We start from the raw sequence: 22042 nt of genomic DNA on the forward strand, positions 1-22042 counted from the left end.
AAGATTCCACAAGAGGCTCCTGTAGAGACTTGCCTTTACCAACACGTTAGCAAGAACTGCTTCATCTCTTGGGACACTGGAAGCAGCACGATCCAGCTACTCCCAGATGGATTTCACAATTGTAAAAGTGATATTTTCAGACTTTTTTCTTAGATGTGAAAATCAGTAGCATTATTTTGCTTCTTTTATACATCCCAGCCTATCTAAAGGCAAAGCATATGTCAAGGAACCTGCAGGATAGCAGGACAAAGGTAGGATGCTGAGCACTGCCAGCGCCCTGCAATGTCACCAGCTCTTGAAGCTGAAGAAAGTTTGGTTAATTTTTGATACCAACCCTGGGTTTGTTTTTCTGAGCAAGAACCAACCAAATACATGAAAAGTTAGGCGTCTTCACAGCATCTTTATGAGATGAGAGATGGCTACCTCCCTTCCTACTCTGTGTTACAGACAAAGTAAGGGAAAAATCTCATTAGCCACGAGTGTCCTTATTAATGGAACAGGGCTAAAGCCAAAGAAAAAGGTGAACAGTACAGTGGGGATCCAGGTGAGGCTGTATTTTGGAAACAGATGGCCCTTTCAGTCCTGATGGAGGTGAGGTGTAGTTTGAGAGGCACATTTTCACTGGAAATTATGCCTTAAACATTAACCACTTGTGCTGCATTTGAGCTTTGTGCAACCCGCAGGACTCAGCAGACAAAAGCACTTGTCAAGCACTTGTCACCAACAGGTGAACAAGATTTACTTTCTGTTCTGGTTTTGTTTTGGTTTTGTTTCGAGGAGTAGGGGAGAAAAGCACACCACCCATCAGCTGTATCTGTTCTGTGTCCCGGTGTCCATCCTGGGCTGCCCTGGAGCCAGCGGCAGGAGAAAGGAGGTTGGCTGGAGAGATCAGCAGGTGTCACACGGTGGGAGGACTCTGCAGCATGAAGTTAAATCTTAACTTCGCTGAGGGTTTCCCAAGGGATGGATGGATGCCTGTGCCGTTAAAGGGAAAGCGTTTCAGCACTCTGTGCATTTAAAAACCAGGGAATGCGCTCACACGGAGCAGCTCTCGCGTAGCAGCAGCACATTAAACACCCAAACCTGAGCACAGAGTCAGTGAGGCCGGAAAAGACCTCTGATCCCATCGAGCCCGAGCCGTGACCCGACACCACCTCGTCAGCTGGGCCACGGCACTGAGCGCCATGTCCACTCTTTCCTTAAACACCTGCAGGGACGGTGATCCCAGCAGCCCCCTGGGCAGCCCATTTCAGAGCCTAATCGCGCTTCCTGAGCAGAAATTCTTCTCAGAATTCTGAGCAGAAACACGCCTCTTCTGAGAATAAATTCCTCCGAAGATCCAAAATTCTTCCTGGCGTCTAGCGGCACAAGGCGCGCAGGAGCGCGCGCGCGGCAGTGTGAGGGGATCCGACCTTTCCCACATTTAATGACCTTTAATGACCTTTAGTGACATTTTGGCTCTGGCGCCCAGCAGGGGGCGTTGCCCGGGCCGCCGCCGCAGCGCAGGCCCGCGCATGCGCAGGGCGCGGGGACGCAGGACAGGCGGCGGTCGCGGCCGAGGCGGCGGCGGCTGAAGGAGAGCCGCGGACGGGGCCCCGCGGCAGCGCTGCTCAGCCTTCCCGCTCCATGCGCAAGATGCTGCTGGCCGCGCTCTCCCGATTGCTGCAGGGCCCGGCGGCCGCCGGCAGGACGGTGAGTGCGGCCGCTGAGCGCGGCCGGTGCCGGCCCCGCCGGGAGCGGTGCGGTGTAGGAGGGGCGCGCGGGGCGCAGCTCCGGGAATAGCTCGGGAGAGACGGCGGGAGCTTCCCGGGAACGTGGGCCGGCGGCAGAGGAGAAAAACTGATGAACAATTAAAGAAAAAAAAAAAAAACACCTTGTTTTTTCTTTCCCCCGCTCTGCGTGACGATCCCAAGTGACAGTAAAATGGTCGCTTTTTAAGCCCATAATGGCGCAGGGCTGTGACCGATGTTGTTCAGGCACGCTTGGACTGCACAGGTCAGGTCCCTCTGCGGGATCTGCTCGGCCCGAGTGGAGTTCAGCGTCTGACTGGACTGCTTGACCTCCCTTTGCTCAGCCAACAGCCGCTTTCGACTTCTGCGTGAATTTTGTTTCAGAGTTTGTTATTTTGTTGTTATTAGTGTGAGTCATTTGTTGTATTTTGTCTTTGTTGTGTGAAAAATCGTGCTTCTACCACTTCATGCTGCTTATTCCACTGTAATGACTGTGGCCATGAGGAAAAATTAACCGTGCTGAAAAAGACTCGTTGGCAAGACCCGAGTTAATAGGTACTTTTAGGTAACTGGAAATCAGGTGCCTTTTTTGCCATGGAGAGCAGATGTGTTGCTGCAGCCCCGTTCTGAGGCAGCTCTCTCACCCAGGCATTCACTGCTTGTGGATGGCTGGATCCATCAGAAGAACACAGGGCCGAAAATTTACTGGAAGCTCTCGCTATCTGTCTTTGGGCTGCATATCTAGGAGTATTTCCTACTTCAAAAAGAGAATCTCTAGATTAAATTTTGCAAATATGGGTGCCTAAAATTTGTCCCTTACTATGAGTGCTTGGCCTGCTCTGGAGATAACTGTGTTCTTCTGGAATGCCAGAGTAAATTTGGTTCAGATATTTCAATAAAGATTTTTGGATCCTACTGCTTACCAAATATGTAAATATTTGTCTTGAATTGTTTCTATGCCTCTGTAGTGAAGGCATAAATTACCAAATAGACAGAGGTAGAATTAATCCATAAAGCAGTATCTTGTATATGCTTTGAGCATTTTCTAGAGTGTACAGATGGATTTCCATGTAAAGAAACTACCACTTGCAGTGTTGTGTTCTAGTTGGATAATAATTTGCTGACTTCTCCCCTCATTATTTGATACAGCTACTTACTTGTCTTCCTTTTTTTTTTTTTCCTTCCAAATGCTGCAAACCTAGGGAGCTGTTAGCGAGGTAAGGCCTCAGTCAATCTTGTCAGGGCTTACTTTTGATAGGTGTACTGCCCACATTTCAGGGCTTTTGTTCAGACTCCTCAGTGTGCTTTTATGTCCTGTTCAGGGCAGGGAGTTTAACCAGGTGGCCTAAAGTGATTCTTCCCAACCCTGGCCATTCTGTGATACTGTGAATCCAAACTGTGGATTTACTTCCAGCTCTAGAAGTAAAATAGTTGAAGTAGAAGTAAAATAACTTTTCTTCACCGATAATACTGATGCATTGTGGTAAATAGTGTAGAAACTAGGTTTAAATTAAAACTTCTAAATATATAACCTGATAACAGGGCAGGGTGAATGGGGGCAGTGTTACTGGTAAATCTGATCGATATGCAACAGAGCAGGTAACCAGGATGGATTGAGAATTTTCTCCCAGGCTTCACACATATCAGTCAGACCTTTTTTGGAGATGGTGACCTGAACATTTTCAAAATTTTGGTGGAATCTACCTTCAGCTAAATGTATGTGGATCCCCTGGCTGAAGGAGCTGCTGAAGTTTTTGTGTAACTTAATTAGCAGCACAGTCTTGCCACTAAAGATGTAGTGTTCTTTTACACTGTGGCCACAGTGCTTACATGGACACGGGCCCATCCTGTCTGACGCTGCAGTGAAACTTGCTAAAGTCATCTAAAATCACACCATTCATTAGTCAATACCCTGCATTCCTTCTTTAAGAGGGACCAGTAATATATTTTTAAACATCATTCCTATCTCTCCCCTACCATGCCACCCTTTCTGTTGTTCTGTGTTTCTTGTATCCTCAGGAACCTTCTGTGTTTCCACATTTTTAGAGTAGCCATAGTAGTGGCCATGCTGTTACTGAAATGATGCTCTCTCTCTCCATTGCTATGGCTTTGACTTCCCCCAATTTATCTTCCTATTGAAAATAAAAAGCGAGAATCGTTTATATTTCAGATATCTGCTGGATTCCTTTTGTTTGGTTGGTTTTGGGGTTTTTTTGTTTTATCAAGTCAAAATTCCAGTTAGCACAGAGAGTCAGCAGTCAGAGTCTGCACTGGCTGTCTCTCCTTATATTGTCAGCCTGGCATGTGAAGGGATGAACAATAATTTTTGTGGTTTTGATGCTCTTCATTGTCACAAGTTTTGAAACTTATTGCGTTTATTTTAGATAATCAAGGGTATTACCAGTTTAAATTCTTTTTTTCTAATCTTAATTTTAAATAATGGGTTTTAAAGGACTTTGGCATACAAAATAAAAGTTCCCTAGTCTTATGGGATATGCCACCACTGAGTCTAATTTATAAGTTATTTCAGTTTGGGAGTACTCTTAGAAATTACTTGAAAAGTCACATACTTTTACTTGATAATTGCATTTAAACATTGCTCATGCTTTGGTTTTGTCTTTTTTTTTAAGGCCTCTCGAGTGGTGGTAGCATCACGTAATTATGGAGACTTCGCAAGTGAAGCTACGTTTGAGATTAAGGTGAAGAAGAACACTTAATACTGGCATTCTTTGTAAGCATTGCTTAGAGATCTTAACCTGATGGACTGGTCCCCATCTCTCAGTTAGAAAATACGGTTTGCATTTCCAGAACCAAACCCCTCACTATCTGACCTGATTACTAAGTGCAGCTGGAAATACTGTGTTTGCAGTGGGTGGTGACGTTACTTGTTTCTTAAGAATGTGAAGTTGTGATGTTTTGCAGCTGTTATATTACAATGCAGCTGTGAGAACAGAGTCAGAAAAGAGCTGAAGAAACTTTTCTGTTCTGTTCTGTTGTTTCCTTAATGCTTTTCAAACAATTAGGTGTTTGTAGTCTATCCCAAAGATGAAGCTGGTTGAAGTCTTGTGTGGATTTTTGAGGAAAAAATATGGCATCCTTTCAGTGTTTGCCTTGGTGCTGCTCAGAAAATGTGTGTTATATTCTGTCAGTTTTCCACTCTGGCTCGGTCTTAGGAAAAAGTGGTGTTTCTATTGGCAGTAGGTTTTGTGCTGGTGTGTCATTCAGGAATTGATGAAAGAAAATCTGAAAGAAATAATTTGGGTTGTTTTCTACCCTCTCCCTGTTTGGCTGTGCCTGTGAAGTATGAAAATTGTTTCAGGTGGAAGGGAAGGAATATTTGTTTATATGAAAAGTCTTTTTTGAGTAGATACAAAGTTTAATGTTTGATCCTGTGTTGATAACAAGACTCCAGAGTTTCTGTTCTGTGAACTTTGAAGCAGAGTTGTCTTGAGCAGTGTGCCCAGGTGTTATATCCAATTCATCTGGGTGTCAGTGGATTTGCTCTGGAGTGACTTTCGCTTTGATATAACTGTTGTTAACCTATATAGAAGTATTTTGGCCATTTAATCTGCACTGACAGAGTAATCTGTTTAGTCTCTTCCGCTGAACTTACTGTTTGTTTATACAGAGGTAGCAGAGGTGAGGGCCAGTCTTAGAGCCAGATCTTACAAACAGGGCAAACCCTTGATCTTTCTTATCTCTTCACTAAGCCTCTGTAGCTCTTACCAATATTTGGTGTGCAACAGCAATGGAAGTGCACTTCTTGCCATATTTCCGGAGGACTTCAGTTCATCTTCTGCTTGTAGGAATAATGAGGCTTTATTTTCTGAGTAGAAATCTGTCTTTATTAAAAGGGGTTTATTTCCTTGAATTTTGAAACAATGCACAGTTGTCCTGACCTATGAGTTCAGATTTTGCTGGCTTTCTTTTTTAGAAGGGATTACACTCTCAATTTGAAAATGGCAGATATTAAAAAATTAAGTAATACTTGTAAATAGGAGGAATGATTTTCAGGAAATAATGACTTGTTTACCCGTGCAGCAATGTGACCTCCATCGGCTGGAGGAAGGGCCGGGCACCACGGCAGTGATGACTCGAGAGGAGGGGCTCCAGTACTACAAGACCATGCAGACCATCCGGCGCATGGAGCTCAAGTCTGACCAGCTCTACAAGCAGAAGATCATTCGTGGCTTCTGCCACTTATATGATGGTCAAGTAAGAACTTTTGACCAGGAGGTTTTATATTGTCTTACCTTATTTAATGTTGTAGGGATTTTAATAGAGTTCTGCATTCAGGAGAATGTAGAACTGAGTGTCTATGTACCTTGTGAGAGATGGAGAAGGAGGGAGGAGACACAAAGACAGGGAAGGGCACAGTGCAGCTAAAGATCAGCTGAATGTGAGGAATGAGCACATTTGAAGGCCTGCATTTTCCCCCTCAAGTTCCATTTATGGCTTTTGTTTCTGTACCTCATGGATCATGTGCCCACTAAAAAGCAACAGCCAGGAGAAGAAACTTCATGAACTTAGTGAAATTTTGCTGTCTGTCCATTATGCCCTGATGTTTTTGAACTGTGATTGTTGAGATGCTTCATAGGGGGGGAGGAATTCTTCAGATATTTGCAGATTCTGGTTCCTCTCCCATGTGGAATTGTGATTGTTGAGATGCTTCATAGCTGGGGGGAATTCTTCAGATATTTGCAGATTCTGTTTCCTCTCCCATGTGCCTTTCCTAGTCAGTCAGGTCGGAATTTAGAGCCCAAGGCTGTTGAAGCTCCAGGCCTGTTACCAACCCTTGGTATTTAAGTCAGTCTCCTGTATCTGTGCTCTTCCTGTGACCTGCCAGTATTTGATGTGTGTGGGATCAGCAGTGTACCACAGTGCTGTCTGTGGGAGCTGTGTGTTTTTCTTCATTGCTGAACTTCCTTGTCCTGTGTACCAGGAGGCTTGCTGTGTGGGGATTGAGGCTGCCATAAAGCCCACAGACCATGTGATAACAGCGTACAGAGCCCACGGCTTCACCTACACCCGAGGAGTGCCAGTCCGGGAGATTCTCGCAGAGCTTACAGGTTTGTGCTCAGCGGAGTGAGGATCACTTGCTGCTGTGCTTGTGTCAGAATTCTTGTCTCAAATTCAAAGTGATGTTGATGCACAAAGTATACTGGGACTTCAGAAGCAGTTTCGTGACACAGCAGAATGGATCAGTTGTTTAAGTTTTATGAATCAGTGATTTTTACTGTGAAAATTAACAAATAAGGAATATTTAAGTGCTAGTACTTCTAAAGCACAAATGCATAAGATTTTTCTGGATACCATGTGCTGTATTGATTGTGCTGCAGCAGCTTTGAACTTGCTGATAGTAGGCATCTGCTCTCAGTGGGACAGGGCATTATCCTCCCTAGGAGACAGACCTGGATTTTCAGAACTATGCTCATGAAGTCTTAGGAAGACTGGTAAACTTTGCCTGTAATGATAAACTGAATGATTTGGGAAAATTTGATTGCAACAAGAATATTAAATGATAATCAAGACAAAGATTTTGCAGACAGGAGAGATGGCTGTCCACAGTAGGGTTTGAGGACAGAATAGGGAAGAGAGGAGCAGCCTGATTAACTCTTATGAGATCTGTGAACAGATGCAAGGAGCTTGAAGGCTTTCATGCATCACTGGTATAATAAAGACTTGATCTAAGAATCTTCATGCTTGAAATGTTAATATAGGAAAGCCTGTTTGGGGGTTAGACAGGTGGTGTGATTTTGTAAACTAAGAATTGTGTATGCTAAGAATGCGTATGTGTAATGTGCACAAAAGCCCACAATCCAGTGGTGACTGATTTGCCAAGTGTCACTGGATACTGGTAAGTCAGAAAGTAAATGGGAAGATTGTCATGACTGAAGCCAACTATGGGCCCTGAAATTACAAATATTAGTCATAATGTAGTGGGATTTTTTACATTTAATGACACACAATTTTCTTTAACATTATACTTGACTTTACTGGGGCTCTTTCAGTTGGGAAGGAGTGGCTGTGGTAAAGAGACTGCTATTCCAGAAAATGACACTTGGGGAAAGTTCTTAGAACTGCTGCTAAAGCCCATTCTTGCAAAGAAAGATCTTGACTACAAATGCCAAACTGAAAGACAGCATGAGTTACAATGACAGAATTTTAAAAAAAATTTTGAAGGAGAAGGAAGCGGAGTCACCCAAAATAAAACCAGTAGATAAGATCCTATAGGAAACAAGTATAGAAAAGGACTTTTCAGGAGAATTGACAAATTACATGAGAAATGAGTTTGTGTTCTAAGAAAAGTAGAAAATATAGCAAAAAGTAACACTGGTTAATCCAGAATTCTTAAATACATTCCAAAATACAAGAAGAGTGTACAAAAAGTGAAGGGAGCTTACTAAAGGTAAATTGCACTTATTCATAAAAGTATTTTTCTTAAAATTAGACTTTTTTTTTTCTTTGGTCCTAGCTAGAAAAATCTGTAATAGCTCCCACAAAACCAGTTAACCAATACATAAACATAGAAAAGGTGTGAGAAATATCAATAATAAAAATGATCCACTATAAAGTAAGAAAGAGAAGTACAAATTTCAGAGACTTACTTCTAAAATAAACACCAAGGCTAATGTAAATGTAAAAAATGTAAAAATGTAAAATTTAAATGTAAAAAAACCAACCAGGCAAACTGTGCTTATTAGAAATAAAATACAATCTTCTATAAATAGTAACAAGACAGATAAGAATAGGAGATGGAATGGGCTGATGAGAAATTCTGTGCTCTTATATGGGCTCATTTAAATGGGGTTTGTTGTGATGCTTCATGGATCACTGGTTATCTTCAAACTACACCTTAAATAGAGCTGGGCTGGGTGACTAATGTTTATATTGGGGTGGAATGGGGAGCTGGTAGTTGTTGGATTTTTTTAGTGTCCTGTTGGTGGTTTTTACATGTGGTTATTGTCAAAGGGAAGACAAGTCTAAATTATTGCAACTAATTTGGAACATTATTCTTACTTTCCTTGCATAAGCCAAAAGTAACAATATACTTCTTGCAGATTACTAATGGGACCTTGTTGTCTATAAAAAAAACCTTCATATTTATCTGAAAGTGCTTTTGTATAGTAGGACACTGAAACTTCGGTTGATTTTGAAATTTCTTAATCTCATTTCCAGAATTATGCTTTCATTATTGTTCTCTCTTTTCCCCCCTTACTTGTTTTCTGAGATGTTTAATTGTAAATTTGTATGAGAGAGGCCATCATGTCCTCACTCCACACAGATCATGGTCTTAGTATTATTACCTTTTAGGAACTGAATTAGATGTTTCCATTTGTATAGCATTTTTCCTCCAAAAAAAGAAATTGCTTGTTTTTCATGTTTCAGGTCGAAAAGGAGGATGTGCAAAGGGAAAAGGAGGTTCAATGCATATGTATACCAAAAACTTTTATGGTGGCAATGGTATCGTTGGTGCTCAGGTATATACATTACTTCTGTTTTAAAGCACAAGCTGAATTTAGCTCGTGTCCTGTTGCCTCTCAGTGTTTCCTCTCAGTTTTTGTGGTGCGTGAGCTTGTATGCAGATACCATTGCTCTGTGGCTGGTATGTCTCACTCTGGTGTTCTCACCATTTTGTAAACTGTAGCAAAAATAATTCAGGGTGAGAATACTGTTCATGTTTGTATTTTGGCTGCAGTAACATTTGTAACAAAGGGAAGCGGGTGGGTAACAGCTTGTTTGTTGAGCAGGTCTCTAACAGCCTAAATGTCTCCTTAAAGTTCTCAGGCTGCCTATCTTCAACTCCTTTAAATGTTGTTCTAAAATGTTTTGTCCTGTACTCTGTGGCAGGTTCCTCTTGGAGCTGGGATTGCTCTGGCCTGTAAATACTTTGCTAAAAATGAAATCTGCGTGGCCTTGTATGGGGATGGTGCAGCCAATCAGGTAAAGCAGCGTGGCTGGGGGGGCATCAATTTTCCTTCTGTGCTCTGTGAGCTCTGCCTTTACTCCAAGGGGTGGAAGAGCACATTTTGCCCTCCCTGTGTACCTGCAACCCAGGAAGTGTTGATGAACTCCATGGAGGTGGCCAGGCATGTTGCAGATTTTGGGCATGGCCACCTCTTATTTGAGTTGTCTTAGGTGTTTGAGCAGGGATGTGTTCCAACAACTGTGTAGTCCTCAGAGGGGTGATTCAGGTGAACAGTTAAAAAGTTAATTGCTAGGTGCTCTTTATATATCAGGAATGTACCATGTGCCTGCAGTGTTTTATCGTATTTTGGACCTGTGTAAACATGTGTCCTTCCTCACCCCTGTTTGAGCTTGGCCCTTGTAGCTGTAGTGGAGGGAAAGCTTTTTGGCTCCTTCTGTTCTGGAACACAGGGAGTGAATGAGGCTAATGGTTAATTATGTGAATGGTACACAAGTCTTGGGAGGAGGGGTTTCCAGTTATTCTTTACGTTCTTTCCAGCTGTGCACAGCTCACCTAAGTGTGACACCCTGAACTGTCTGTGCTGTAAGGAGAGCTCTGAAGGATGGTAGTGAAGATGACAGTGCTGCTGGATAGGGAGAGATGTGTAAATCTGAAGACTGAGAAGAGGACAGAGCATTCTGGCAGAGCCAGTTCCTATTGATATTCCAGCTAGGATATTCCAGCCAGCCTTTTCGTGTTATCAGCTGAGATAATAAGCCAGATAAGCATTTGGTGATTTAGAGTGTACCACTGACAGTTTCACACTTTCAAAGCACAGGTGGAGATCTCAGTTCATGGTTTTCCCTGAATTTGACTCAAAGCAATCAAGGCTGACTGCAGTCAAACTTTGCTGTAGCAGCATCCTGCCAAGTTCATTTGTCAAGTTTTTTTTTATGACTGACTGTTGCTGTTTTATGACTGTTGCCTGAATTAAAGTAGAAGGTTTTGTGGTACCCTAACACAGATACTGATTCAGGCTTAAAAATTAACTACTGGTTGAGAAAAAAGTTACCTTATATAGTGTAGCTTCTCTTTTATTCCTTTTGAGCTGTAGCAAATGGCTGATTTCTTATCACTTTTTGTATTAAAATTTCTAGACATCTGCAGCTGAAGGATTTTCAGTAGAGCCTGATGCTTGAAGGCTGAGCTCCCTGATGAGATATAACTTAATTTTCTTCCAGGGCCAGATATTTGAAACATACAACATGGCTGCCTTATGGAAGTTGCCTTGTATTTTTGTCTGTGAGAACAATCGGTATGGAATGGGAACATCAGTTGAAAGAGCTGCAGCCAGCACTGACTACTACAAAAGAGGATACTTCATTCCAGGTCTCAGAGTGAGTACAGCTTTTTTTTGAGGGGGAATGTGTGTGCACATACCTACACAACGAGTACATAGGTATTTCTTTTATTTCTACATATATTTACTTGAAGCTGAATTCTGTTCCACTTGTGGAAATACTGAGATTTGAAGTTTGGAGGCTGGGATTTTTTTGCCTTAACATGTCTTTCCTCATTACCAGGTGGATGGCATGGATGTTCTCTGTGTCCGAGAAGCAGTAAAGTTTGCAGCTGAGTACTGTAGATCTGGAAAAGTAAGTCTGTAATTGGCATTCCTTCTCCATGGGTGGAATTCTTGCAAGCTATTGCTGCATGAGTAGTTCCTCAATTTGTATTAACCAAACACTTATTATTTATACTGCCATTTTTTTCCCATTTCTACCACAGTTAGATTCTGTTGTGAAAGGTGTTATGACTGTCAGGCAGTTGTGATCTTTGTGTTCAGTTAGGGGAAGCATCAAAGAAGGTAGTAATCATTCTAGATTTACAAGAAATGGAAAGTGAAATAAAGGTTTTGTGAGTCAATATTAGTGTCTGTCACCCAAGTACAGTAACACTGGTTTTGAAGATTTTCAGTATTTGAAATAATGAAGGTTCTGTGAGGTAATTTGAAATATTCTGAGTAATGGTGGAAGGAAGGAAATTGTAAAGCTGCTCAATGAGAACATGAAAATGCTTACAATATCAGCACCTGCTTTCATTTGAAAAGAATTAGGTTTCATTTTACTGTTTGAAACTATACGTGCTAATATTATGTAAATTAAACTTAGAAAAACCTATTGAATAAAAATAATTGATCACTGGTGCAATTCAGCTCAAGCAAATAGTTGCTGCTGTAACAAGTTGGTCACTCATGGTGGCAACACTCAGTATTTCTATTCATTTTAAGGGTCCTCTTGTGATGGAGTTACAGACATATCGTTACCATGGTCACAGTATGAGTGACCCTGGAATAAGGTACTGTCACATTCTTTTTTCTTTATTTTCACTGAAAAAAAGTACTGATGGTCAAATTCTAAGAGATTAAACTGTGAAATTCAGTGTTTAAATCAGATGTCAGATGCATTTAAAGGTTATGATGAAATTGCTATGAGCAGCCTGCTCACTCATCTCATTGCTCAGCTGATAATCTGTAGCCATGTAACACACTTGGTTTAATGCAGAATTAAAAGATGTGGGTCTAGAACAAGCATAAAGTCAGTTAAACTCCTGTGCTCTCTATTAATGAATTCTGCTTTCAGTGTGGCCTTACGGTGTGTCCTAATGAAGGTTTGGCTGGGTAGCATCATGCTTTTCTAGGGTTTCAAAAGGATTTAAATCCTGTAAGGTAAAATTACAGGAACAGTTTAGACTGCCCAGACATGTAGAACACATCCTAGATGTACAAACATCCAGGTCTATTGAGATTTGGGCATTGCTCCAACTGATCAAGCTGAATATGTCTGCATGAAGTAGAGGTGTATCCCAGCTCTTCACTGGAAACTTGCAGTGACTTGGAAGCACGTGCACATCCTGCAGAGGGGAAGGGTTAGGAGGAAATAAGGCCCTCCAGGATAACTGTCTCAGGCTGGGTTTGCTCCCCTTTCCCTTGAGTCTGGAGCTACTTCTGCTCAGTCGGTATTTACAGATCTCTCTCTGGAGGCTTCTGGGTCTTGCTGTGCCATCCTTTGGGTGAGGAATGTTCTGTGTAGTCACTGCATCCCTGAAAACTCTTTGGACTCTATTTCTAGAAGTGAGCGGTATCCAGAACCCCATTGTGCTCCAGGGTTCATGTCTTTGCCTGTCTTGTTCTTAGCTATCGTACTAGAGAAGAAATTCAAGAAGTGAGAAGCAAAAGTGATCCCATTACTTTGCTGAAGGACAGAATGGTCAACAACAACCTTGCTAGTGTTGAAGAACTAAAGGTATGGTTTTAGTTGCTGTGTAAGGAAGCTCTTGAGGAGTCACACATTGATGATCTCCAGAAAGCACATCACTGGGCAGCATGCAATGCTTTCTTTAAAGTTCTTTAAGGTTTGCTTTAACATCACTTTTATAGGTGAAGGTGCAGTTTTGTTGCAGACCAGCTCCTGAAGTTGTGTTTTGTGGAAAGGCCTTTTGCTTTTGTGTGCTAAGTAAGGCTGGCAGGTATAATTTGCTAATAGATAGAAATCAAAACTACCTGGCCTTTCTTGACTCCCCAGGAAGGGGGTGAGCCTTGGAAAGGGAAATGACCAAATGTGAAGAATCCTAGTGAAGGAGTGAGGAACTCTCTAGCCCTGAGGAGCCCTCTAGGCACAGTGGGGTCATGTTCCTTGGTCAGTAAGGTACCAGTACTACCCAAAATGATGCAGTTTAGTAGGGAAGGAGTTTTAAAACATTTTATATTTTGTATTTCTAGTCATTGTTAACTAATTCTGACTGATTCTTTATCATACAATTTACATTCAAAATCATGATGCTTTTTCTGTGCTGTCTTCTAATAAGCATGCGTTTCTGGTTTAGGAAATTGATGTGGCAGTAAGGAAGGAGATCGAGGAAGCTGCTCAGTTTGCTACCACTGACCCAGAGCCTCCCCTGGAAGAACTGGGTCACCACATCTACTTCAATGAGCCACCCTTTGAAGTGCGTGGCCCAAACCAGTGGATAAAGTACAAGTCTGTCAGCTAAAGGCCTTTTTATTGGTGTAACTTATTCTTATGAATAAGTGAATGCATTTACAGGAACTATAATAAACAACTCTTAAGCTTATTTAAGAGCTCTTTCAAAAGAGGAAATGTGTAAGGAAATCCATCTGGGTATGGAATTTCTTAAACATGCTGAATGTTTCAGAGGAAGCTAAGTCGAGAGAGAGTGGTTTATTTAAAGTGCTATATATTTGCTTTACTGACTTTCTTTGGGTCGCTGTATGTGTTACGTACAGTGTAAAAAGAAAAATAAAAATTAAACTTTACCAACCTTTATCTAATATTTTGTTTCGTGAACTCTTTCCCAGAAACCCCACCAAAAATATAATTTACGTGCTCTGGTTTTGCTGCAGAAAAGTCACGAATTGAAAACATCACACCAGGCTTTCCTCAGCAGTTCAGTGAGTGTAGCTTTAATACAAAAAGCTGTATAAATCCATCTACAACGAGCTGACATGCTCTAGCATATCCCCTCCCTGCTCAAACCATCAGCCAGCAGAAGTAACACATTTTAAGTTCACAGTTTTCACAGTGCTGAAGCCAATTCAGGTGGGTTTTTTCTCTGCTAATGTTTTGTATTACATCGACAGGCATCGTATGCTGTAGTCTTGTCATAAATAACTTACATGCATTGACACTGACTTAAAAGCTGTTACTATTCACTGTGTATTACACTGATGGTCAAACAAGCTACATAACTGTGCAAAACCTGCAAGGCCACTGTACATATAAATATATACATCTAACAGTTTAAGTGCTGGGAATGTATTTCATTTGCTTATTCCCATTTGGTGTTCTTGCAAAGCATTGACCTGCACTGAGGTCTTGCCGGATGTTTGTCGGTGGTTTAGGATTGCATTCCAGATTCTGCAGCGAAGACCACCCCTGCAGGAAGGGAAATGGAGAACACTTAGGGAGAGCTCCCTCATCTCCATTGCCTTAAACTGAGCAAGAAGTAAAACTGAGAAATCCCAAGGACAGACCAGTCGTGACAGCACATAGCAAACAACGCTGTTTTATGGCTATAGCTAAAACTTCCAGGTCAGGCAGGGGTTAACAGAATGATGAGAAAAGGACCTGAACCAAGGGGTAGGAAAAATAAATTCTTTATTCCTGTTTCTCATATGATTACATCATCGTGAAGGGTGCAAAAAAAGGTCCCAACCTTGATAAATGCCAAAGCATATGGCTTGAAGCATCCTCGGTGTAGTTGTGTCAGTTAAGATGTGAAAACTTTTATCAGAAAATCTGAGAGGAAACTGATGGCAGTTGCCCCTGAACTGTCACTGACCTATTTGAATAACCAAACTTTAAAGCTTTTTAACAAAATATGTTAATTAAGCTCTTAACAATAAACTAAAAAGTATTTTCTTACCGCAGCTGAAGATACCACAAGTCTTCTTTGGTGATATCATTAAGGACAGCACTTAGTGTGTAATCTTCTTCAGCAAACTAAAAGGCAAATTTATTTATAAGTAAATATTCCTTCTTTGAAACCAAACTGCTAATTACGACTAAAATTATGGGGGTTTTTTAATGTGATTTTATTTTTACCCTCTTAATGGTATCCAAGTCTGCTCCTTGCTGTTTCAGCCAGTTCATGAGCTCAGGGTCTGCATTCTCTCTAAAAGTTGTTGCAGATCGCTGGGAATCTTTAACAGAAAACAAAGGTTAATACACCTCAAAACTAGGGCAAAAGTTATTGTTTTCAGGTAACTGAAGCTTAAGCTGTATGGTTCTGCATCCTTTCAACAAGCACATGATCTCATGCTTTTGTGTAACTGCAGTATCTTAATTCTGCAGTATCTCCTCATACCTTTGGGTTTGAGTTTTAATTGAAGCAATTGTAATTCCTGAGTCTTCTGCTCCAAAGATTGTCGTAAGAGGGTCTGATACTCTTTCTCCTTCTGAACGAGATTTTCCAAAAGCCTTGTAGCATATAAGAAAGATCAAACACAACCACACTGAGTATAAATCTAACTGAAAGAAATATCATTTTTAATGAGTACCGCAGGACAGAGGCATTTGTGAGGGGTACTGTCATAAGTAACATCTCTAATGGTTTAGAGATTTCATTTTGGTTGTCTGAGACTCAGGGGTGCCACTTGAAGGCTTTCACCTGCAGAGTTTAGTAAATAGCTCATAAATTCTGTTCCTACTGTTTTGCAGCCTTCCTGGGCAGAGGTGCTGCCTTTATACTGTAATTTACTACTGAGCAATGTAACACTGATGTGTTACCAGGGACTTTCTGATCACAGATTTACATCACATGCATAAAGAAGAATGGGAAGCTCAGCTGTTAACAGCTGGCAGCACCCTACACATGTAACCCATGACAACCAGGGCAGGGCTCTACTGAGCTCTGCTGGTGCTAATTAGTGGCCAGCGTGTCCCATGAGACAGGAGAGAGCTGCTGTGGCCTTTCCTTGCAGGAACAGCTTTGAGGCACTGACACTGAGTCAGGGGGCATCCAAGGAGTAGGAAGGAAACTGGCACAGTTACAGAAACCTAATTACTTCCCTGTAGAAATCCAATGTGACATTCCACAATTAATAGAATAATTACACAGAAACAAAAGCTGCACTGAATGATTTTCAGTTGCCATATTGTACTGCCAGTGTATTCCAAATCCACTCGTGTTCCTGGAAGGCTTTATTGCAAGGCAATAGGTGAGCAGTACTATGGGTAAGTATGTACCCATCAGTGTAGAAAGCATGGTCTGAGGCTTTTCAAAGATTGCCTGAACATACAAGCAGAGTTTTTACAGCAGATTTACCTTAAGGTGTCATGTTTAAGTCTGCCCAGCTCCTGGGTGAGCTGCTGCTGAGCCTTGTGTGACACCACAGAACTGAGGCTGCTGACCCCCGATGTGATGGCAGCATCCTCAGCCCCATTTTGTTCAGAGGGCTGGAAACTCTCCTCCACTTCATCAGCGTCCTTGTCCCCACCTTCAGTTTCTGATGCTGGCTCAAAGTGAGTGTGAAGCTCTGGTAAAAGGAATGAGGGGAAGAACAAGATTCTTTTGGTAATTCTCTCTTCAGAGGTTGTGCAGTTTGTTCTTCACTACTGTGGTGGGGGAGACTGCATAATGTGCTTTATTGCAACACTGAGCAGGGGGGTAGTGAAACCTTGTGTGAGCTGGAGCACAGGTTCTCTGGCATTGGTTCTAGAATGAGCAATGCACCCTCATAGGTAGAGCTGTAGGTCATAGTTCTAGTGGGAACAAGTATCATGAGATGAGGAATAAGACAGTCAATAAAATATGTTAAGGAGAAACTCCTGAAAGCTTGAATTTTTCCTAAATAATAAGAGAAAAAAAAAATTAGTGTTTTTCCCTAATGCCCTGGGCCAAAGAGTATACAAAGCACTCCTCTCCTCCGGGGAGAATTTCTAGCCCCACTTCTCAGAACTTGCTGCAGGTGGCCACCCTTATTACCAAAGAACAACTGAGATTTTTCTTGTACAAAGTCCTAAAAAATGTGGCCAATTTGGCTTTAAAAGCCATGGCAACTTTGTACTGAAAGGGCTCACTGTTACTAAGTCTCCCAGAACATTCCTATACTGAAAGGGGTGCTCAGCATTTTAAACAGTTACAAAACTACTTAAATATTTCCAACTTAACTCATTCCTAGACAGTACTTAGACATTTATCTTCCTGGTGGTTTTCACTATTGTCCATCTATGGGCCAGAATCATCCTCTTCCTCATTTTGATGCACTCCCTTCTACTCATCTGCTCCATAGCTCATTAATAATTTTTCAGAACACATAACCAGACCTGCAGTGTTAACTACCCTGGATGTCATTAACATGTACAGAATAATTTTCTTTCTTACAAGAAAATCTCCAGCTTGGACTGAATTTAATTTGCCTTTTTTTGTCATGTTTGGACCACACTGGAGGTGCAGAACCACTGGCTATCTCCCCATTATGTGCTTTTGTACTGCAAGTACAGCATTAATCCTTCAGCTCAACACTTCTTTCTCTGCAACACTCTGACCCCATGTCTTTTGATGAGTGGCACATGGGGTGCAGTTAATGGCATGCTGAAAGAGTAAACATCTGAACTGTTCCATTTGCTACAGCTCTTTGATATGCAGAACACTTTTTTTTTTAAAAAAAAAGGATTATTTTCAGCAGCTTTGATTTACCTGGAATAAGAATAGTGACTGCTGCTTGGACTGCACGGCGGATGATGTTATCCATTGCAAACATCCAGTGGGGTCTTATTAAGTGATTTCTTAACACTTTGTTCACCTGTAAAAGTAGCAGCAAACATTTGTTCACACCTTAGGAAAGAGAATCTTATTTTCCAATAGTCATAATAAGCTTTATAAGGTAAAAACTGCATGCAGCACTAAAAATCTCCCACCTTTCAGAGACTAAACAACAGATTTGACAGTTTTAGGCTACAGCTTTCAAACCATTTCAAACCAGACTGTGACATTCAAATTCTTCTACAGTACAAAGAGGGAGAGGAGTGAGGAACGGTGGGGAAGCTGCAAACCCTGGCATGAGCTTTGTCCAGGAGCAACCCGATGTAGTGGAAGGTGCCTCTACCCATGGAAGGGGGGTTGGAAATACATGATCTTTAAGGTCTCATCCAACCTAAACCATTCTGTGATGCTTCAAAGAATTCCTCTGCCACTCAAAAAATTCCTCTGCCCCTACACCAGGAAAGGAACTCACCGCATCCTGGAATCCAAACAGCACCAGATGAATCTGATTGATGGAAGTGCTGTCAAAGTCCAAATCCATTTTCAACTTGGATATTGTAGAAGCCATCACTCTCTGCTCAGGAGAGTGTATGAAGTCCCTTAAAATCCCAATAATCTGCTTGATGTGGTCCACTGAAAGCTGCAGTTTTTCAGAGCTCTGGAGAAAAGAAAATGAATGTATATCAAATGAAACCCAGAGTCATTAAACATCTATTTAGCAGCATTAATATTCTTAGGGTTACATAGCTTTGCTTATGTATATTTCACATTGATGAACAGAATCACAGAACTTTTTGTTTCTGCAAAGTCTCTAGATTTTATGTTTTCTTAAAAAAAAATAAAAGTAATTTCTGTTTTCAAAAATCCCCTGTAAATCTACTGCTACTGTGGCTGTCACAAAGGGAAGAGGTTCCAAATTATATCTATGCATTCCCACAATGTACTGCAGAGGGCAGCTCTCCTCCGTAAAAACAGCAAAGTGAGTCACTAAGAGACCACATTTTTTTAGATACTCTCCTTTCAATAAGCTGAATATGGACTTCTATCTAATCATGCAGACATTTTATTTCCTTAGGAAAAAAAGCATGTTTATACATGCATTTATCCCAAGTCAAAAAAAGGTCTAAAATGACACAGTGATTCACCAGTGTTTATTTTATGATTTTCAGTCCATAGCCCCCACAGTTAAAGCCATCCAAATGTCTGTAAGAACAACCTCTGCAATTAAAAGGTAAAGGAACTATTACATAAATTATGGAAAAGAGATTATTACAGCGGTGCTACAAAACAGCTGGAAACTGAACAGGACTTGCTGCTACTAAGTAATCCTTAATTGTGGAAAATGCTGGGAGTCCTGCTTATTTCTGACTCTGCATTTTAACTGCTTGTAAGGCTATCAGCTGTTTTGCAGTTTAAGCTCAGAGCAGAAATGTATCCCAGTTGCTTGCCCAGCCTGACTTTGTGGTCTGCAGAGCCCTACAGGAGCCCCTGTGGTGCAGTTTGCTGCGGGAGGGAGCACAGGGAGCAGCAAACCCTGGGCTGTGCAGAGCTGACCACGGAGCAGCAGGGCTTGACAGCCGAGCCACAAATGTCAACAGCTGGCTGGGGACACCACACCAAGAGTCAGCACACTCCCCTTTACGGGAGTGCAGTCCAGGTGAAAAAACATAGCTTTGGTAAGAATAAATGATGGGAGAGTGCCACAAACAAGTGTGCTGGAGATTGCTCAAAAATCATTGACAAGGGTATGAGCAAAAGCCAGATTCACCAGAGAGAGGCTCACCAGAAGCAGGCATTAAGAAGAAAAGGCTGTTACATGTATGTGGCAATGTTTGGCTGTGCATTAACCATTCTGTAATTTTTTCTTGCTCCTCTCCACAGTAACTAAACCTTCCCACTCAACCTTCCGCTCTTCAGAAAATATACCTTCGTTTTCTTAAGATTCATGTACTGTGATCTTGGCACCTAGTTATCAAATGTTTTCTTAATCAGGTCTCTACCTTTAAAGCAGAATATACCTATTACTATGTGGTGTTTTAGCTCCATGTCCTTAAAAGCCAAAAGAAAAGACAACACCAAAACCATCTAACCCACCAACCTCAGCCCTCCACAACCCCACATCAAATGCCCAAACCCCTCTCTCATATAAAACCAAGAGCCCATTAGCAGCCAAGAGGTGGTGTTTGCTACCCATTCACACAACAGCAAACAGCTCACACAGTTACGGGTCTCAGAGATTAAAGACAGTAAGAAGGAACAATCCAAACACCTTCACTCACTCATCTTCAGAAAGAGAATAGTATTACTTGGCTGATTATTTGCCCTTTGACACAGGAAAAGGTGAGCTGAAGTGAAATTACCTGTGCAATACACTCCTGCAAATTGGAAGCAACTTTATCCTGTTCCTCCTTAAGGATTTTATAGAGGATTGCTCGGCGTTCGCTGTCCTTGCGCAGCAAGAACAGCCCGGAATCCTTATCCTCCACGGACGGCGAGGCGCTCCTGTCCTCCGAGGCAGAGCCCTCATCAGGGACGCTGTGGCAGCCACCCAGCACAGGCACAAGAGAGACCTCAGCATTAGCAAGGCACCAGGACTGCCAGAAGGGAGCAAGGACACTTCTGGGCTTAAAAACTCCGCTCAAACTACAGCAGCAGATTGATCTGACTGGTAAATGCTATTTTTGAGATGGAAGATGGCTCAGATCCTCTGCTGACTCAAAACCCACATGGCTGATTTTCCCCTGCTAAGATGCTGGCATTAACGTCAGCTTTGGGGAGGAAAGCTGAAACTACTCATTTTTTTCTGGACCCACACTGTAACATACTGAACTGAAAGTATTGCTTTGTACTTTGGGAGAAGCAGAACTGTATTTCTGCTTCCCATTTTGCCATGAGTACATGGAAGGGTCAAATCCTCACTTAACTCCTAAATCCATATCCACTCAATCAATAAGACCACTGACATTTACTCACTGGAGGAAGAAAAGTGCAAAAGCACATGGAAACCTTAAAGGAGAGGAATGACTGCTCATTATTAAATATAGACAATGTTTACATTAACTGGTAATCTGTCTGTGCAACTTACAATGCAACAATATGCAATGTTACTGATTAACACATGTGCTTACCTAACCACTATGTGAAAAAACTGCCCTCAGATAAAATAAAATGTGAATTAAATCCACAGAATCCTTCAAGGGTGTCAAGCGAGAAGCAAACATTTTACCTTAGTAAATGAGAAATGGGATGTTTTGTCTGAATCTCTGAAATGGATCTCTTTGGCCTTTCGAAAAACACATCATGCTGTACATCAGAGTCTGGTGAAACAGAGCCATGCTCACTGCTGCTACTGCCAGCCTGTTCCCCATGGACTGGCAGTGGCAGGGATGTGTTCCGAGTATAATCTAGGATCAGACAAGGTAAAATGTGTGACAGAACCAGGCCGAAAAGGGCAATGTGCTTTAAACAGCTGTGATCATCTTCACTGATAGCAAGACCTCATTTTGCAAAAGGGCTGAGGGAGAAGTAACCTTGTTGATAAAAAGCAGTAACACAATTCAAAATAATTGCATGAAAAAGCAATAAAAGGTTTTAACAAGTTAACTGCTAAACCCAAAGACGTACTCACAGGAAATGCTATTTTGTTACCCTCTTTCACACATACACACAATCCCCCTTGGTGCTGGCCCCACAAAGTGGCTCAAATGGACATGAGCAGTTTAAAGAGGCTGAATTGAACCACGAAGTTCATCTGCTGCTCCACCACAGCTGTGTCTCTAAGCAGAGAGCACTCTACTACATGCCCTTCTCACCTTTAGTGGGCATCAAATTGCCCTTTCCATACCTGAGATATCTGCCTCACTCACATGTGCCCCTGCCCTTAGCAAGGACCCTCCCTCTCAGCACTGGCCTGAAGGAAATCTCTTCTCCCTTTCCAATTCATCTTAAAAATAAGAAAAAAATTTAAAACAAAACAAAAAACCAAACCAACCGAGATGTTGAGAGCTTACTGTAATCCTGACTGCCAGTTTGCAGCTGTGTGGCAGAAAGGTAAAGGTAAAGAAGCTCTCTCAACCCCAGGTGAACATACCCATGGAGCTAAAATATGACAAAAGTTTTT

The 22042-nt window shown here is 41.8% G+C and overlaps 2 protein-coding genes across 4 annotated transcripts in view; one reads left to right on the top strand and one right to left on the bottom strand.

Annotated features, from left to right (window-relative positions):
- The first annotated feature begins 1509 nt into the window (after positions 1-1509).
- On the top strand, positions 1510-13972 carry PDHA1 (pyruvate dehydrogenase E1 subunit alpha 1). 2 transcript variants are annotated; one of them, XM_041472477.1, is made up of 12 exons: positions 1510-1692; positions 2933-2947; positions 4361-4429; positions 5772-5945; positions 6673-6799; positions 9120-9211; positions 9582-9674; positions 10881-11036; positions 11223-11294; positions 11930-11997; positions 12836-12944; positions 13525-13972. In XM_041472477.1, exons 1-12 carry the CDS (start codon positions 1627-1629, stop codon positions 13687-13689), a joined length of 1206 nt encoding a protein of 401 aa, XP_041328411.1. In that variant the 5' UTR covers positions 1510-1626; the 3' UTR covers positions 13690-13972. The 2 variants fall into 2 exon arrangements, with proteins under 2 accessions (XP_041328411.1, XP_041328413.1); XM_041472479.1 differs by lacking the exon at positions 2933-2947 and having other exon boundaries at positions 1511-1692.
- Positions 13973-14103: 131 nt separating this feature from the next.
- Positions 14104-22042, bottom strand: part of MAP3K15 (mitogen-activated protein kinase kinase kinase 15) — an 81555-nt gene continuing 73616 nt past the window's right edge. For both annotated transcript variants that reach the window (XM_041472476.1, XM_041472475.1), the window contains 9 exons: positions 21149-21326; positions 20283-20457; positions 18395-18580; positions 17857-17962; positions 16483-16693; positions 15523-15635; positions 15261-15358; positions 15082-15158; positions 14104-14591 (listed from right to left, as the gene is read on the bottom strand). In XM_041472476.1, coding sequence (XP_041328410.1) covers positions 14477-14591; positions 15082-15158; positions 15261-15358; positions 15523-15635; positions 16483-16693; positions 17857-17962; positions 18395-18580; positions 20283-20457; positions 21149-21326 — 1259 coding nt within the window. In that variant the 3' untranslated portion in view covers positions 14104-14476. The remainder of the gene's footprint in view (positions 14592-15081; positions 15159-15260; positions 15359-15522; positions 15636-16482; positions 16694-17856; positions 17963-18394; positions 18581-20282; positions 20458-21148; positions 21327-22042) is intronic.

The sequence above is a fragment of the Pyrgilauda ruficollis genome, unplaced genomic scaffold, assembly GCF_017590135.1.
Source record: "Pyrgilauda ruficollis isolate IOZ18807 unplaced genomic scaffold, ASM1759013v1 scaffold29, whole genome shotgun sequence".
Lineage (NCBI taxonomy): Eukaryota > Metazoa > Chordata > Aves > Passeriformes > Passeridae > Pyrgilauda > Pyrgilauda ruficollis.